Consider the following 16,994-nt stretch of genomic DNA (forward strand, 5'->3'; position numbering starts at 1 on the left):
AGTCCATTTTGCGTTTGTAGAACATGAATAAAGATGCAAAATCGACCCGTTTTATCCATTTCACGGGTGGCCATTTTGCCACTTGCTGTCGACAGAAAATGATGTCACAGTTTGTCAGGTAGCGACCAATCAGGCTCAGCTTTGTGAACATCACATGACCAGGGTAATAATGGAGCTCAGCGGTGTGCTGCGCTGGCATCCTGGATGATTAAAATTATTTTTGCAATTTTTTGAAGCAAATTGTGTGGACTTAGATCATTTGGACTGCACTGTAGCTTTTGTAATACATTTTTTGTATTATACGTACGTCTGCAGTCAGTCCGGCCGCCTGGTGATTGTTCGTTGAGGAGTTGTAGGCCTACTGGATTCCAAATTGTCTGTTGAGCGGCAGAGTGGGATTCAAATGGGTCAGTCTTGTCGCAATACACACGCACACACACAAACGCACAGGTAATGGAAGTGGGACAAGCCACATGCTGCTTCACAGATTTCTCTGCACCTGGGGGGTGGGGGGGTCTGTGTAAAATGTTATAATGCATATGTGTGTGTGGTTCTCTAGATGAGGTTAATTCTGCAGTATGAAAAGACTTATTGTAAGCGCGTACGCCGAAGAAGCTGCGCAATCGTCGTGGTAAGTTGAGGAAGCATCTCGTGGATTTCTTACATGCGAAGAACACACATTTCCCAATTCCCTGCGCAGCCACCCACCCCAGTCCACCCACAACACACGAGAACAAGGCGGCACTGTGGGGGATGAGTAATACGCATGTGCTTTCTGGGAGAAGGCTTTCATCCGAGAATGTTTATTTCTACTTTATTATTATTGTTTTTTTTTCAATACATTTGATTATTGCAACTTTGAATGGAAAATGATTAGAAGAACTGAGATTTCAGTCATGAGCCAGCAAGACTTTGTTTTTTTTATTGTGCCAAAAAAATAGATTCAATTATTTTGTGTTATTGCAGTGCAATTTCTTAATATGACGGAAACCAATGATTTAAAGTGGTTCTAAATTAAATTGGCTTCATTAATTAATGCAAATGAGCAGTTTTATCTGAAACCTTTTTCTTGGCGTTAACCATTTTTTTGAATGTCGCAGCAAGCAAATTTTTTAGGGTCATCGCAAATAAAGTTTGAAAGGTGTCATTACTTTAAATGAGAACAGAAATATTTTTTTCAAATAATGGAATAAATAAAAACACCAAATATGTACGGACATTTGAGTGACTACAATTAGTGAATTTAGAATTTATCTTATATATTTAAAAAAAAAAATATGACACTTGTTTAAGTACATTTAGTAAAATTATTGTGTATTTATATTAATTTATACATGTATTATTTGAAGTTAAATTTATTTTTTAACATAAAATGTGAGTAGACAGACAGAGAGAGAGAGAGAGAGAGAGAGGGATGGCTCAATAGCTTTATAGCTAGCTCAATAGCTAGCTCGACAGATAGCTATCCATCTATCTAGCAAGCTAGCTATCTAGCAAGCTAGCTAGATAGCTAGATAGATAGATACTTTATTGTGTTTGTGGAGCTAGCTAGGGAACGAGAAAGATACATTTCTTGAAACTCTTCCTGCTTTGTAAACTGTACTCCCTGCAGCACAAATAACGGCTACGATAACCTAGTTTTTTTTTTTTTGTGTGTGTGTGTGTGTGTGTGTGTGTGTGTGAAGGAAGAAGGTAGAATGCAGCAAGCCAAGGCGGCGTAATGCACGGGGTTGAGGGGGCCGTGCTTTAAAGGGTCATCGCATTATCCCATCGGCTTCGTGGAAGGCCCGGTGATGACACACAAACTTTTTCTCTTTTTTTTTTCTGCTCGTCCGCTCTCTCGCATACTCACACACACATCCACACACTCTCCTACTGCTCGTGTATTCAACTCGCTAAAAGTTGCAGTGTAGTGCATCGAAAGGTTTCATTAAAAGGGCAGAAAATATCAAACTGTCAAATTAGACATTTGCTCACCGTAGAGAACAATTTGTTCGGAAATTTTAAAATAAGTTAACTTCGAATATGAATCATTTGAATTTATACAAACTCATCATTTCAATGACAAATCACTGATTGACAGTTGGCAACATTTGGTATGCATTTACCAATGTTGGAATTCGTCGTTCCAAAATTGTATCAAAAGTACAACAAATATTAGAACTGGTCTGGCATCTGTTTTTTTTTTTTTGTCCACCAGTGACCATCGATGTTGAAAATGAAAGCATTAAAGATGAGAATCAGCCCACGGTGGGTATCAAATGGACAGATGGTGCATCTAATCACCTGCCAGGCGGATTTTGCGCCTGCCCCTATACTCGTTACAAAGGACGCCTCCAAGGTGGTCTTGAGTGGCAAACCATCGAGTGCAGGTAGACAACAGACAGGAATAATGGAACGTACGAGCCCGGGTAGTCATTTGAGTTTTGGTCCAACAAGAGAGACTTGCTCGCTGATGTCGTCTGTATTTTGATTGCATTTGGGTGGTAAATTTGAACTTTCTCATAATATGGTTTTGTTTTGATTCAAAAGGGGGGGTTTATATGTTGTGAACGTCACCAATATGCAAATCCCAAATACACCAGGCAATATGATATGATGAGATTGTGCGCGTGTATCAAGAATCTTGCGACCTCTCTTACTGAGGTAGAGTAATTTCCTCACAAATCGAACCCTTGTCACTCCAAAAAGAAATGAAAAATAACCCAAACGTTTACTGAGGGCGTCGTCGGAAAAAGATATGAACGGCTTCAGCCTGCAAAATAATCACGTGTCCCCTGAAGTCCAACAGCCCTGGATTTCTGCCGTCCCGACTTCCAAGTTTAGAACTTGGCCTCATTTGAAGGGTTAGTTTGGTTCGGGAAGCAATTTTCCACTTTACTGGACTGAGCGAAATACGTGGAAAGTAAAAAAAAGACCACCACCACCACGCAAAAGTAAGGTTCATGCCACAGCTGACATGTGACATCATCACAGCCTTAGAATTTATTAATTAATTAAATATTTGCAGCAGAAAATAGAATATGATGATACAGTAAATATCATTATGCATGGATTTTGAAATTATTTACTTTACAAAAAAAAAACTTTTGTTCTGGAAATTGTTCATTTAACAAAAGTAGGAAGGACTGGGCGAAGAGCATTTTCATCCGCACAAGAGCACATCTGTTGTAAGCGGTGGCTTCTTAATCCCATCAACACAGACATAAAGGAAGCAGTCACACATTTATATGTTAATCCGTGTGACAATTTACAGTAGAATCCGTAGGGGACGTGGCTGGCGGCAGATGCACGAAGAAACATGCCTCTGAAGATGCTGAGAAAATGTTTCCTCTCCGTCAAAAGCAGTACGTGTAAAAGTTTTGGGATGTCTTGATCTTTTCCAGATCCAAACTCTAAATCATCAACACGTACTTGTTTTTACTCCAGCTCAACTTCCCGCGCTCTTCTCCACAGCAGGCCAGCGTCGACCCCCTCCGGCAGCAGCAGATGCAGCCTGGAGACTTCGCTGATCTGTTTTGCTGAGCCATGACAGAAAACGCGGTGATGAAAGTTTCCTTTTTTTTAACGCCATTTACACCTTGGCAGATGTTTGAGTAGAAACAAAAAAAAAAAACAGGCCGGCGTAGCTTGCAGCAATTTAGCAGCAGTGTAGCCTCGAGGGCAGACTTTACCTCACCATAAGATAGTCCACCAAACTGGTGGGGGGCTTCAAACTCAGAGAATCAGGCTAATGACCAATCAGTTTTGTTTGTGTTTGTTTACATTTTTTAAAGTAATTAATCACCAAATATTCCGTAATTAATCGCGATTAATTAATTTTTTTTACTACTATGTTCTACAAAGCTTGTAACATATTTACTTGTGTCAGAATACTATTTTTGCATAGAATGTACCAATAGCTATTATTAGTATTTATAGACATCTTGGTTATTAATTAATTGGGTTATTGATTAACTCATTCACTGCCATTGACGGCTATAGACGTAAAAAATTCATTTGGACTATTTCTATTAGTTTAAAAAAAAAAAATTCCACTTTTCTTAACAAAAATATGAAAACCTAGAAAAAAAATATTGTACATTTAGAACAGATGTGATTAATCGTGAGTTAACTATTGAAGTCATGCAATTAATTAAAAAATGTAAAAAAAAATAATCACCTGACGCGATTTAAAAAAAGAAAAGATTATTAAAAATTAGGGGTGTCAAGCAATTACGATTTTTTATCGTAATTGAATCGCATGACTTCACTGGTTAACTCACGATTAATCACAAATTTGATATCTGTTCTAAATGTACAATAAAAAAATGTAGGTTTTCATTCTCTTGTTAACAAAAGTGAGAAAAAAAAGTTAAACTAATAGAAATATTTCTCATAAATTTTTTACGTCTATGAGTTAATAACCGCTCCAGAGTTATATTTGCACCACTTGCACACTTTACCTCCCCATAAGAGAGTCCACCAAACTGGAAAGCTTCAAACTCCGAGAATCAGGCTAATGACCAATCAGTTTTGTTTGTGTTTGTTTAAAAAAAATTTAAGTAATTAATCACCAAATATTCCGTAATTAATCGCGATTAATCGCAATTGAATCACATATTTGTACTACTATGTTCTACAAAGCTTGTAACATATTTACTTGTGTCACAATACTATTGGTACATAGAATATACCAATAGCTATTATTAGTATCCATAGACATCATGGTTATTAATTAATCCAGTTTTTGATTAATAACCTCAGTTAAGTCATATTTGCACCAAATGTTCCGTCCACTTGCACACTTTACTCCACCAAACTGGAGGAAAAAAACCTTCAAACTCAGATAATCAGGCTAATGACCAATCAGTTTTGTTTGTGTTTGTTTAAATTTTTTTAAAGTAATTAATCACCAAATTTTCCTTAATTAATCGTGATTAATTGCAATTCAATCACTTTTTTTTACTACTATGTTCTGCAAATCTTATGGGAATTGACTTAAATAATCAAATATAAAATATATTCATATTCAGACTGTTCTGTTAGCTTTTTTTTATTTTTTATTGTTGAATACAATGCCTTTTACTGTCAAATGCAGCTGTTGAAAAAAACCCAATGAAAACAGGCATCGCATATTCTTCTCAAAACTAGCATACAGTACTAGTATCTGGTATCCATAGACATCATTATATTTGCACCGAGTGTTCCGTCCACTTGCGCACTTTACAAAGCGGGGAATGCTGCATTGATTGCATCGTGTTTGCGACGCAGGGCTCAATTGACGTTCCTCATCGTGGAAATTGAATTTGGACCTTTGGAAGCTCTCGGTTTCCTGGCCTGATTGCTGGGAAGTTCTCGCTTGGTTTCACCTCTCCATTGAGGCAGCGCTGTATTAATAGGCCCACTTAAAATAGTGTTTATCTCTCAGAGGAGATCCTCAAGAGAGGACCAATGGCCAAATTTCCGACTCTGAGATATAGGCCAGACCGTTACGGGGCTCCGATAGCTTACATGGAATCCCTTCACTTTTCAACTGCAGTGTTATTTAATAACTGATTATTATTATTATTTTTCTGTTTTGGAGGAACTTTTCCTCCTGCTGCCTAAACTTCCATTCCCTTATTATCCATTTTACGTCTACAGGCCTCATTTGCTTTGAGTGTGCTGGTGTGTTTGTGCGAACGGCAGCTTTGTTGGTTTGTGCGTGAGCGTACAAGCTTCTTCCCCTCCCTGAGTTCTTGAGTTGTCCCAATTATGTTGTACGCGAGCGGACATGTTTTCCCTAAAGACATTTGCGTTTTCAAGGTGCTAATGAATCATGACTACACTTCCTGCCATGTCTGTGATGAAAATAAGTTGGCATCAGGTCAAATGCTGATCTACAGGAAAAATTGTGGGACGGTATTTGGAACATTTTGTTGTTTTATTGCATCTGGAGTAAGGCTGTGCAATGGATCGAAATTCAATTTCAACACTCCACAATTACAAAATCAGCATAATCATAATTTTTTTTTTTAAAGATTTATACTAATTTTCGAGTTTATACAGTTGCACCTTTTTTAAATTGTAAAATAACTAATTTAATACATTTTGTTTTACCAAAAGGAACTTGCATATTTGTAGTGTTTCAATGAACTTTATTTGTCTTAATATTTTTTAATTATTTTTTACATAAAATGTTTTCCTTTTTTTTGTACCAAAAAAATAATTGATCGTCCCACAGTGCACAAGCTGCACTCCAACTTCAAGTTTTTGCCACGATAAATAAATATATATTATTATAAATTCTGTTAGGTCCAAAAGGAACTTGCATAATTATCGCGTTTCTATTTTTTTAATTGGCCCCAATATTTTTAAATGTTTAAACATTTTCTTGTTTTGTAAGAAAAAAAATAAAAGATCGCCCTACTGCACAGTGCAGAAGCTGCATTCCAACTAAATATATATTATTATAAATATATGTTATTATAAATTAGGTTTGGTCCAAAGGAACCTACATAATTATAGTGTTTCAATTTTTCAATTGGTCTTCATATTTTTAAATGCTTAAACACTTCCTTATTTTCTACCAAAAATAAATCATTGCTTGAATAATCGTGATTTCAATAATTGCCAAAATAGTTGTGATTATTATTTTCTCCATAATCTAGCAGCCCTAATTTGGAGTACTATTGCCCGTATGTAGACAAAAAGTTCATGTTGTCTTTTTTTTTCTTCTCTTTTTCTTTTTTCTTCTCCGGAGTCACATTTTCAATATATTAGCAGTAGAGGTCCCTATTTGTCTACAACCTCTCCCGGTTAATATGATCTCTATCTGGATACATCATGACCATAATGTCATTATCATATTTGAGGCATTAGCCTCGAACGCTAGTTGTGCACTCACTGTAAATGCATTATTACCATGTGGGGTTTCTATTTCACATTCCACAATCAGCACAATTGTGATCTTCTCCTCGTCGTATTATGTCATACAATAATTGCTCCGGCGTTCAAAATTGTCTTTTCAGAAAATGAGTCCGGTTACTAAAATGCAAATGCATGACAATGTAACCTCCTGAAAAGTCAAATTATGCTTAAACCTGTTGTGCTGTCAAGTCGCATGTGCTGCCTAACTGTCAGAAAGGAGCGAAAGAAAAGGAGACAACTCTCAGTGGAGTAAATCAGAAGCTGAAAAGAATGTAACCCAAATCGCTTTTCTTTTTTTTTTTGGGGTCCCTTGAGTGGTGAAGCACTTCAAGCAATAAGGACTTAGCTTGCTTGCAATTGTCATCTGATTAAAACCTAATCTATTTTTACATCTTGAGGCAGTCAAAGTCCTCTTTCAAATGGAATAAAAAAAATGATGTATTTTTTCAATTGAACTGATGAAGTTGTTTGATACGTTAAAAAAAAAAAAAATCCTCCAAAAACATGTTTCGTCAACATTTCAAGGAAAATAGGTTTTCATGGTAATATGATTATTGAATTCAGAAGACAATAAACTGTCATAGATGATAGTAGCCCCAGAGGTCCCCAGTTTAACGGCACGTCAGCATCAAACTGTCTTTTTTTTTTTTGTTGAAAAACAAAATCATAGAGTTGTCAAAAAAAAAAAGGAGCTTCCAGAGTTAATGGCTTCGGATTTAGGCTGATTAAAGGGTTTGAATGAAGTAAATTTGTAGGCCAAGGTGAAAGAACTCATTATCCTTCATCATTAGAGGTTTAGTCAAAGATGTAGATCCCTAGTTCTTGCGGTCTCAATGGCAATTAACGTTGACAAGGTGGGGAAATCAACTCATTTAAAATAAAATTAAAATAATAAAATAAAAAAAACATGGATGAATATTTCACATCACGCTCATTTTTCCAGTTAAACGTTTCTATTTTGTCACCCACTTGTCCAACATTTTCTCCCGACCAGACAAGCACGCATCTGTCAGTTGAAAATAATTTTAATTATGTGAGGATTAATTCTGGTGGGATGAAAGCCACCAGGCACAGACGGAATCCTCATAACATAACATTGGCTGACCATTTCAAATGGAGAGTTAAATGGAAAAGTTTGCCTTAGCTTTGACTTTTTTGGGTCAATGAAAAAAAATGTTTTGGGGGGGGGGGGGGAGTTTTTGTAGATATATTAACTTGAGAATGCATTTTCTAGAAACTGCGTGTGAATGCTGAATATTGAATTTGAGACTTAAAACATAAAATGAAGAAAGGGGTATTTATTATAGTGCAACTATTATACAAATTGATGAAATGCTAACATGCTCACACACGTGGTACATTTGATATTTACTTGACATTTACTGAATTGATACTAACTGATGCTAACATTCCGGCATGAGGTATGCTAACATAAAACAAAATAACAACCAGAGTAACAAAGGAGGTAAGTCAGGCTCATAAGAATTTTACATCTGACTCTTTGTATTTATGTGCTTGTCTATGTCTAAAGATAATTCATTTTGATTTGATTGATAATGCTAGCATGCTAACAGTTGATATGCTAACACCACGAAATAGCAAAGTAGCGCTAAGGCAGACCCAAAAGGATTTTATATCCTGTCTTCAATTCATTCCGGCCGATCAATTAGAATTGATTGAATGCTAACACATAGCACGGCAGCAGCCTGAGTAACAAAAGCGCTAAGGCTAATTGATAAGAATTTTTTTAATGTGACCTTATATAGGCACGAATTGACGTGGAAAAATTGGTGAAAAGCTAACATGCTAACATACAGCAAGATAGTAGTCTAGTAATATTTTTAACATATTGCAAGATATCGAGCAACCTGAGTTAGCAAAAGTGCTAAGGCAGATCGATTTTAAGTTCTTTATTTAATGAGAATTGATCAAATGTTTAACATGGATGGATTAGGTGTGCCATCAAGAAATCACCAAGATACTCAAACACATTGATTTTCCTGTATTGCTTTTATGCACAAACTATTTATTCACATTTCACTGATGATATAAAAAAAAAATACTTCATTGTTTACATGGAAATCACTCGAATGGCCATTCATATTATCTGCTCATCGTGAAATAATTGCTATCGCGACATTTTAATTTTTGCAGCTACATCCTGTGCTACTCATTGCTCTCCTAATGGGCAGTTGTTACATACAATTATTTAGACTTTTTGTGTTTAAACACTTCAATTTAACAAATTCTGTTCATACTCGATTGATGGGATTCGAATGGCATCTCACTTTCTTTGGTAAATGTCAAACTGACAATTGAATTTGTTCCCAGTAAATTCTTATTCACACGGCATTAGCTTCCGAGCACCCTATATTTAGTAGTCGTTCCAATTCCCGATTCGCAGTGCAATAATTAATTCCATTAAATGGCATATGAGTGTATGCTACCAATTATAATCAATTGTGCATATTCATTACATTTCAGGGCTTTGACAGACAACATTTGATGGGAGTATTATGCTGATGAATTACTATTTATATGCTTGACTAGATTACTTGGACTCATAGATTTTATTTATTTATTTATTTATTTTAAATCAGGCTCGTAAAGGTGTGGTGGTTTTCGGAGCATAATCTCTGCCACAAAAAAACAGTAAGGATATATCTACAAAGCTAAAAACGATACTGCATGCCAAATCCCCCCCTTCTTCCTCCTCCTCCTCCTCGTCTTCACCGTGAGGTCTCACAGCCCTCAATGCAATCAGGTCAAGTGACGAAATGAATGCCAGTCTACATTTGATGCTCAAATATGCTGAACAAGGAGAGAAACACTTTTATTTCAATTGGCTGTCACCGTGTCACATTATTGATTAGAGAAAAAAATGAGTTGGGGGGGGGGGGGGACCTCAAGGTTCACTATTAGCTGCCATGGCAAAAGCTCAGCTAATAGAACTGTCAATCGGAAGAGAGAAACCGATAGAACAGCGAAAGAAAGAACTTAAAAAAAAAAACTGTAGGGAACTGCACATTCAATATTTGCATCCATTCATCCATTTTCTATACCATAAACAATGGATGAATGAAATGTCATTTTCTATTTAACTAAATCTAGGAGGCCTTCCTTCAAATGTGAACATATCACAATCCTTGTCTCCTTACGCAACTTGACCTTTTGAGGGGCAACACTCCCCCGTGAGTTTGCGCTATTTTAACCTGGGATTTCCTACGAGTGTTGTGTGTAGGCTACTTTTTTTCCCTCAGCTGAGATGTGCAGGGTCATGCGTGGATGCGTGGGAGGAACAGGACGCTGTTCTGCTCTAATGTATATCCACTCATGCGCAGTATTCAATATTACAAATCAGAGGACTCTAACCAGAGCAGATTATGAATATTTCTCATTTCATGTTGGTCTGATAGTCATTTTTATGTCTTTCAGTACAATCTATAATCCATGCCTGTCATTAATAAAATAAAATAAAATAATAATAAAAAACATTTAGTAAAAGGCGTTGAATGCAATCGCAATCAAAAAAATCTAGTTCCTGTTGTCCAGGGCCAGTTGAATCCACTTGATTGAGTATTTACCGCCATCTAGCGGTTACTTAATGTGGTTGCACACAACTTAATCTTCTGGATTTTCATTTCAAATGTCTCCCCCCACAATAAAAGAAAAAGAAAAAAAAGACCACATAATTAAAAGTAAAACGCATAATGTGTGTTTCTGTTTGTTTTAAACTCTATACCATGCACTTTACGTGTGAAGACTAGCGAAATTTAACAGTAAATCCCGGGTGACAGTTACCATGACAACAGTACACAGAAGAAGTTCGAAGCGTAGCTTGTGTACTTATTCATGAGCCTCTTGTTCTTTTGTCTTGCGGCTGAAGTTAAGGAATTCCTTCGGCGTCATTGTTGAGTAGGTTGGTGTAAAATTAATCTGAAGCAATGTTGTACGCATTGTTGAACAGTTTGAGGATTGTGTCGTAATGCGTGATGTAATGCTAACGTGTAGCTACGTCATCTAAAAGTTGACCAAGATACCGTTATGAGCGGTCATTTAATATGTTGATGAATTAGTCAATATCCCTTGTCACACATTTTTACCTGTAAAACTAAAATGAAAAGATACATTTCTGGAATTCATTTATCTGTTTTTATAGTTTTTTTTAACGATGTTATCATTATTATTATCAGTAGTAATAGCATGAATACATATATTTAATAGAAATAAATATTTCCATATACCCTCGTTCTTGAATGATAAGGAGAGAAAAAATAACAGTATTGTAAACACTTGAGAAGTACCTTTATAATGTTTAAAATGTCTTTATAAAATAAGTCAATAACATTGATGACAACAATGTATGCATCCTTAGTATTGCCTGGGCTCCCCTGGTGGGATATAAAAAAATGTTTTTGGCCACTGCTCAGGGAGAACTAGTGGCCTACATCAGCAACAGCACAAGATCCAGAGATGTCCTCAGACAGTCTCGTATCAAAACAGAAAGGAGTCACCAAATCCGGCAAAGCGGGTACACTAGCGTGTATGTGTCATTTGATGCATGCTTTAACAAATGTGGAATTTGATTGTTGACATTTTTATTTCACTGTATCTGTAGATGTTGGGAGGAGAAGGATGAGGAGGGAAACACCTGAGAGTCAGTTGAACTCACCAGACGGGGAAAGCATTCTTCTACAAAGTTTGGTTGAAAAAGTTGATCGACGACAAAATGTGTGTCTGTTCGTATACTATTTATAAACGTATATTCTATTCTATCCATTGTTCCTTATTTTGATCTCCATGCTCCCAATTTAAGACAAATCACGCCGCCCGAATGATGGCGGAGCAGAGAAAAGCGCTTTTCAAGCAGCTGAAGGAGGAGGAAGAAGAAGATGAAGTAAAAATGCTGAAGCAAGCCAAAAGTAAGCCAACGCTCCAAACACAAACAGCCGCAAGACGCGGGCTGAAGACTGCTTTGTTGAAACAAAGTAAGCGGAAAGCGAATAGAAACGAGATCTCTCGTCTACAACCTTCACAACTGCCATTTTACCTCATTTACATATTGACTTATTTATTCCTAGAACACGTAGTGAGAGAATGTAAACATGACTTAATCTCCATGGAGCGTCAGAAGGCCGTGTTGGAGGTAAATGACGTCAGGAATCGCACTCGCAGTTTGCAGCAAAATCAATGTTCGCCATTCCGAGGTTTCGCTGGCCGCGCTTTGCCTTCATGTGCAGCCAATCGCCTCTAACGATCCCTCCGCCTCCCCTCCTCCTCAGATATCGCTGATGACAAAGAGGTCCGAGATTTGTAAGATGGACAAGGCCATTGCGAAGGAGGAGAGGCAGCTGAAGGAGTTGGAGAAGACCATCGAGAAGGACAATCAGAGCTTTGCAGAGAGAATGAGAGAGAATGAGAAAAAGTCCTTGGAGGCCCAAACATGGTAAAAGCAATCTAGACAGGCACTACTCGCAAAATGTTAGGATTATTTCCCTTACCAAAAAAATAAGTATATTTAAAGCCACTGAACGTAGAATCGTCCATTTCGAACCGCTACTGCCGCCTGCTGACGAAAAATGAAACCGCACACGCCGTTCTTCACATACACGCCACGCACATTATGTCACGTCCGCGGACAGGGCGCGGGAAATTCGAACCCGAATCCAGTCTGAAAACTATTGGCTTGCAGGAGTATCCATTGTAAACAGCTATGGTGTTAATCTACTAATTAGAAGGCATTTCACTCTTAAATGGTCAAATAAAAAGCTTTTTGTAAAGTTATTTTTGGGGAAAAAGTTTGCTTGAAGTATACTCAAAATTAGGAGAGTATACTTTATATAGTATAGTTTACTTTTCTTGTACTTTTTGAAAGTATACTCCACCAAGTAAATGTTAAGTCATTCACTGCCATTGACGGTTATAGACGTCATAAATTCATTTTCAACAATTAGTTTAACATTTTCTTCCCACTTTTGTTAACAAGAGTATGAAAACCTTGTTTTTTTTTTGTACATTTGGAACAGATGTAAAATTTGTGATTAATCGTGAGTTAACTAGTGAAGTCATGCGATTAATTACGATTAAAATCCTGACGCCATTAATTTTTTAATAGTCTTTTCTTTAAAAAAAAAAATGCAAATAAAATAATTTTAATTATTTATCTATTTATTTTTTATAATCTTTTTTTTTAAAGAAAAGATTATTAAAAATTACGGGCATCAGTAATTAATCGCATGACTTCACTAGTTAACTCACAATTAATCGCAAATGTTATATCTGTTCTAGTACAATAAAAAAATTCTAAGTGTACTAAAATGTTCCAATTTAGTCCCAACGAGTTTACTTTCAGTACAAGAATAATTACTCTCGAAAAATAAACGTGGGTATACCTAAGTATACTTTATGTTATGTACTTAAAGTACACTACTTTTTTGGTAAGGGTTAGGAGGAACATAAAATGCATTATAACCGTTACAGGTGAACTGAAATTGACTGCTGATTACTCAAATTCCTTATCGTTGTTTCTATTGTCAGTTTTGAACGAGAGGCAAAGTCCAAACAGGAGAAAACTGCTGAGATCCAGAAGTTGACTTCTGAAATATCAACGATAAGAAAGTACTACTTTTCTATTGTGCTGATAACTTTTCTGTTGTGACTATGGTCATCTGATCACATTGGGCTCTAAATCAAGTCTTGTCTTACTAGTGAAGTTGCCAACTATGAAGAAATCCTCCAAAAGTACAAGAGATACAGAGAGCTTCTCTTCAAGTTGTCTCCTCCAGAGTGGCGGGAGGCCCAGAGGGCAAAGCTTCTCAACAAAGTCCAAGTGAACATTGAAGATGAGCAGAACAAGGAGCTGGAGGACTCAACATTCAAGCAAGGTATTAATAATAATAATAATAAATATATATATATAATGCCCTTTACATCGCAAGATCTCATTTTTGCATTTTTATTTATAAAATAAATAAATAAGTACTTTACAAGATGCTCTGAACTATGCAACAATAAAATGGACTATACTACAAGAACATCATTATCACTTTTGTTTTGTGTTTTGTTATGATTTTTGTTTTATTGCACACACAGAACTGAAGAGCAACATTGCGGTTGCCCAGGCCAGACAATCCTCTGCAGAGTGCGCCAGGTCTTCACCACACATCATTACTACATATACTGAATATATATATGACTTTTTTTTTCCCCCCGTGCCATTTTAGGGCCGCAAGTGACAGTTCAGAGTATGAGGTCAGTTTTATTGAAATTCACTGTGACTTGCTGTTTCCTGACTTGCAACGTTGCATGCGCGCAGGATGATCCGGAGTTGTACTTCACTGATCCCAAGCAACTTCTTGAGCTGATGACAGAGCTCACTGAGCAGAACTTATCCTTGATCAAGAACTCGACCAGGGCTGAGGAGACACTGGAGGAGCTCAAACAGTCCATGGAGGAAATCAGGAAGAGGACGTAAGAAACAGCTATCTGGTTATTGGTCTGGAAATGTTGTCATTGGTTTCACAATTTTAAAAAAATGATCCAGGTGTCTTAATGTATCATTTCTGTGACGGCTAAAAGTCTAGCCGGTCTCTTTACCTTGTGTAAAGGGACTGACTGTTAGCTAATGCTAATCTTTGCTAACATTACAAGTCGTTTTGCTTACGTCTTGATTTGGACATGATAGTGCTTAACTCATTCACTGCCGTTGATGGCTAGAGACGTCAAAAATTCATTTGAACTATTTCTATTAGATTAACATTTTTCCCACTTTTGTTAACAAGAGTATGAAAACCTAGAATTTGTTTTTATTGTATCAGAACAGATATAAAATTTGTGATTAATCGTGAGTTAACTAGTGAAGTCATGCGATTAATTACGATTAAAAATGGTAATCGCCTGACACCCTAATTTTGAATAATCTTTTCTTTAAAAAAAAAAAAAGATTATTAAAATTTTTAAAAAATAAATACAAGAATTATTTATTTATTTATTTTTAAAGAAAAGATTGTTAAAAATTAGGGGCGGCAGGCAATTCATTTTTAAAATTGTAATTAATCGTATGACTTCACTAGTTAACTCACAATTAATCGCAAATTTGATATCTGTTCTAAATGTACAATGACATTTTTTTCTAGGTTTTCATACTCTTGTTAACAAAAGTGGAAAAAAATGTTAATCTAATAGAAATAGTTCAAATTAATTTTCTACGTTTATAGCTGTCAATAGCAGTGAATGAATAAAAAATAAAAAAGATTGTTAAAAATTAGGGGTGACAGGCAATTAATTTTTAAATTTTTAATTAATCGTATGACTTCACTAGTTAACTCACAATTAATCGCAAATTTGATATCTGTTCTAAATGTACAATGACATTTTTTTTCTAGGTTTTCATACTCTTGTTAACAAAAGTGGGAAAAAAGTCAAACTAATGGAAATAGTTCAAATGAATTGTTGACCTTTTTAGCCGTCAATGGCAGTGAATGAGTTAAAAGTCCATTTTTCGTAACTTAAGCGGTAAATAAAATGGATGGATGGATGTCTCCTTTAAGCCGAAAGGAGGAGGAACTTCTGACCAAGCAAATAGACGACATGAACAAGCGAATCGAGGAAGAGAAAACAAGAGCGTCAAAGCTGAAAAAGAAGGTTCAGCTCCACGTCTTGCTCAACTCAGAAGATGAGGTGAGCAAATGGAAAGCAAGGTTTCAACACATTTTTTTTTCTGGACGGACATTTCACGCCGTGGATCTCCGCGCAGGATGACGTGATGAGGGCTCTCGGGGAGAAGGTCTCCGAGGTGTACAGGTGCTGTGTGGATGACAGGTTGAGCGGCCATAGCACTTTGGAGAAGCTGGCCAGCATTGAGAAGCAGATGTCTTCGCTGCTGCACTGCCTGGAGGACATTCCCAAGGAGCGTTTGGAAACCATGCAAAAGATCAAGGACAGCGAGAGGCGGACCAGGTAGCAAGGCCTCGACATTCGGTGACACGCCAAACAAACGACGCATACAAGAAATTGAAATCAACTTATGGTACCGACTTGAATGCATTACACACAATCAAATGTTTGCTTTAAATTGCTTCTTTTTTTTTTCTTTTTTTTTCTGAGGCAACGCGAAGAGAAGTTGAGATTACAAAGAGAGAAACAGATAGAAAGGATGAAGAGGTACTTGGAGAGGTCCCTATCCAATGCCAAGAAAACAGTAAGTCATTTCTATTTTTTGCTTTCTCTCTCAAATTTGAGCTCCTGTGATCTCCCCTTTTTTTTTTTTTTTTATCTTTTTTTTTTTAGGGCGGACGTAAACTAATGCCCAGATGCATCCCCGTTGCTCAAAAGGTCAAAGTCAAAAAAGTGGAAAGTGCGCCATCTGATGATGGTTTTAACGACTACTTCTTCACATCTTTAGACTTGGACTGAAGAAGCAAACAAACAAACGATGCAATGCATGCTTTGACTGGAAAGAATACTATTATTATTATTATTATTATTATTATTATTATACCATTTTATTATTAAAAATGTATACAGCTTATTTGTGTGTGGTAGAGGGAGGGGTGGGTTTTCTTTTTGGATGTTTATTATGTTTATCAGTATATTGAGTTGCATTTTTTTGAATGACAAGTGCTATGTAAATAAAGTTTGATGTTTGGGGGGGGGGGCGGGAAATGACAGAGGTTCCACCACAATGCATCCCGCACTTGACATCTTCCTTTCTAAACCCATTCAACTCAACATTATCAAATTGATGTATCAAATAAAGTTCAGAGAAAAAAAAGTAGTGCATATACTGTTTTTTATTTTTTACAGTTGATCACTCAAGGGCTGACCTCTGTGTGCCTGAAGTGAGAGAACACATGGTGACAATCTTTTTGTTGGAATAGATTTGACTGAAAATCAAAATAAAATATTGCAGAGCATTTGAGAAAACCTACTCATGTTGTTTAACCTTCCAAGCAAGTTGTTTTCTTACAAACAAGCGTTTCAGAGAGAGAAATGGATAACGAGAAGAAAGTCCGAATTTTGCATGAAATTATGTTCTTTGATGGGTTTTCTCAATGATAGTTCCATACACACAAATATGTCAAAAAAAATCTTAAATATGACTT

At 36.4% G+C, this 16,994-nt stretch overlaps 1 protein-coding gene across 9 annotated transcripts; it reads left to right on the top strand.

Moving 5' to 3' along the window:
* Nucleotides 1-240: 240 nt before the first annotated feature.
* LOC147168790 (cilia- and flagella-associated protein 100-like) lies at nucleotides 241-16,400 on the top strand. 9 transcript variants are annotated; one of them, XM_086085189.1, is made up of 18 exons: nucleotides 241-407; nucleotides 560-631; nucleotides 1,690-1,790; nucleotides 3,257-3,347; nucleotides 3,457-3,543; nucleotides 11,510-11,622; nucleotides 11,708-11,879; nucleotides 11,973-12,037; nucleotides 12,174-12,337; nucleotides 13,429-13,509; nucleotides 13,600-13,775; nucleotides 13,984-14,041; nucleotides 14,115-14,142; nucleotides 14,207-14,361; nucleotides 15,441-15,570; nucleotides 15,647-15,849; nucleotides 15,997-16,090; nucleotides 16,180-16,400. In XM_086085189.1, exons 6-18 carry the CDS (start codon nucleotides 11,527-11,529, stop codon nucleotides 16,303-16,305), a joined length of 1,548 nt encoding a protein of 515 aa, XP_085941315.1. In that variant the 5' UTR covers nucleotides 241-407; nucleotides 560-631; nucleotides 1,690-1,790; nucleotides 3,257-3,347; nucleotides 3,457-3,543; nucleotides 11,510-11,526; the 3' UTR covers nucleotides 16,306-16,400. The 9 variants fall into 9 exon arrangements, with proteins under 9 accessions (XP_085941315.1, XP_085941312.1, XP_085941311.1 ...); XM_086085186.1 differs by having other exon boundaries at nucleotides 241-631; nucleotides 1,686-1,790; nucleotides 3,430-3,543; XM_086085185.1 differs by having other exon boundaries at nucleotides 241-631; nucleotides 1,686-1,790.
* Nucleotides 16,401-16,994: the final 594 nt, after the last annotated feature.

The sequence above is a fragment of the Leptonotus elevatus genome, chromosome 9 (genome assembly GCF_054856555.1).
Source record: "Leptonotus elevatus isolate MCC_2025b chromosome 9, RoL_Lele_1.0, whole genome shotgun sequence".
Taxonomy (NCBI): domain Eukaryota; kingdom Metazoa; phylum Chordata; class Actinopteri; order Syngnathiformes; family Syngnathidae; genus Leptonotus; species Leptonotus elevatus.

What these genes read in the sequence shown, in the direction of transcription:
- LOC147168790 (XM_086085181.1), top strand. Translation starts at nt 11,365, where the DNA reads ATGTCCTCAGACAGTCTCGTATCAAAACAGAAAGGAGTCACCAAATCC. An exon ending in GGACTCAACATTCAAGCAAG is followed by an intron (nt 13,776 to 13,983) that starts GTATTAATAATA and finishes TTGCACACACAG; the next exon opens with AACTGAAGAGCAACATTGCG. An exon ending in GTGACAGTTCAGAGTATGAG is followed by an intron (nt 14,143 to 14,206) that starts GTCAGTTTTATT and finishes GCATGCGCGCAG; the next exon opens with GATGATCCGGAGTTGTACTT.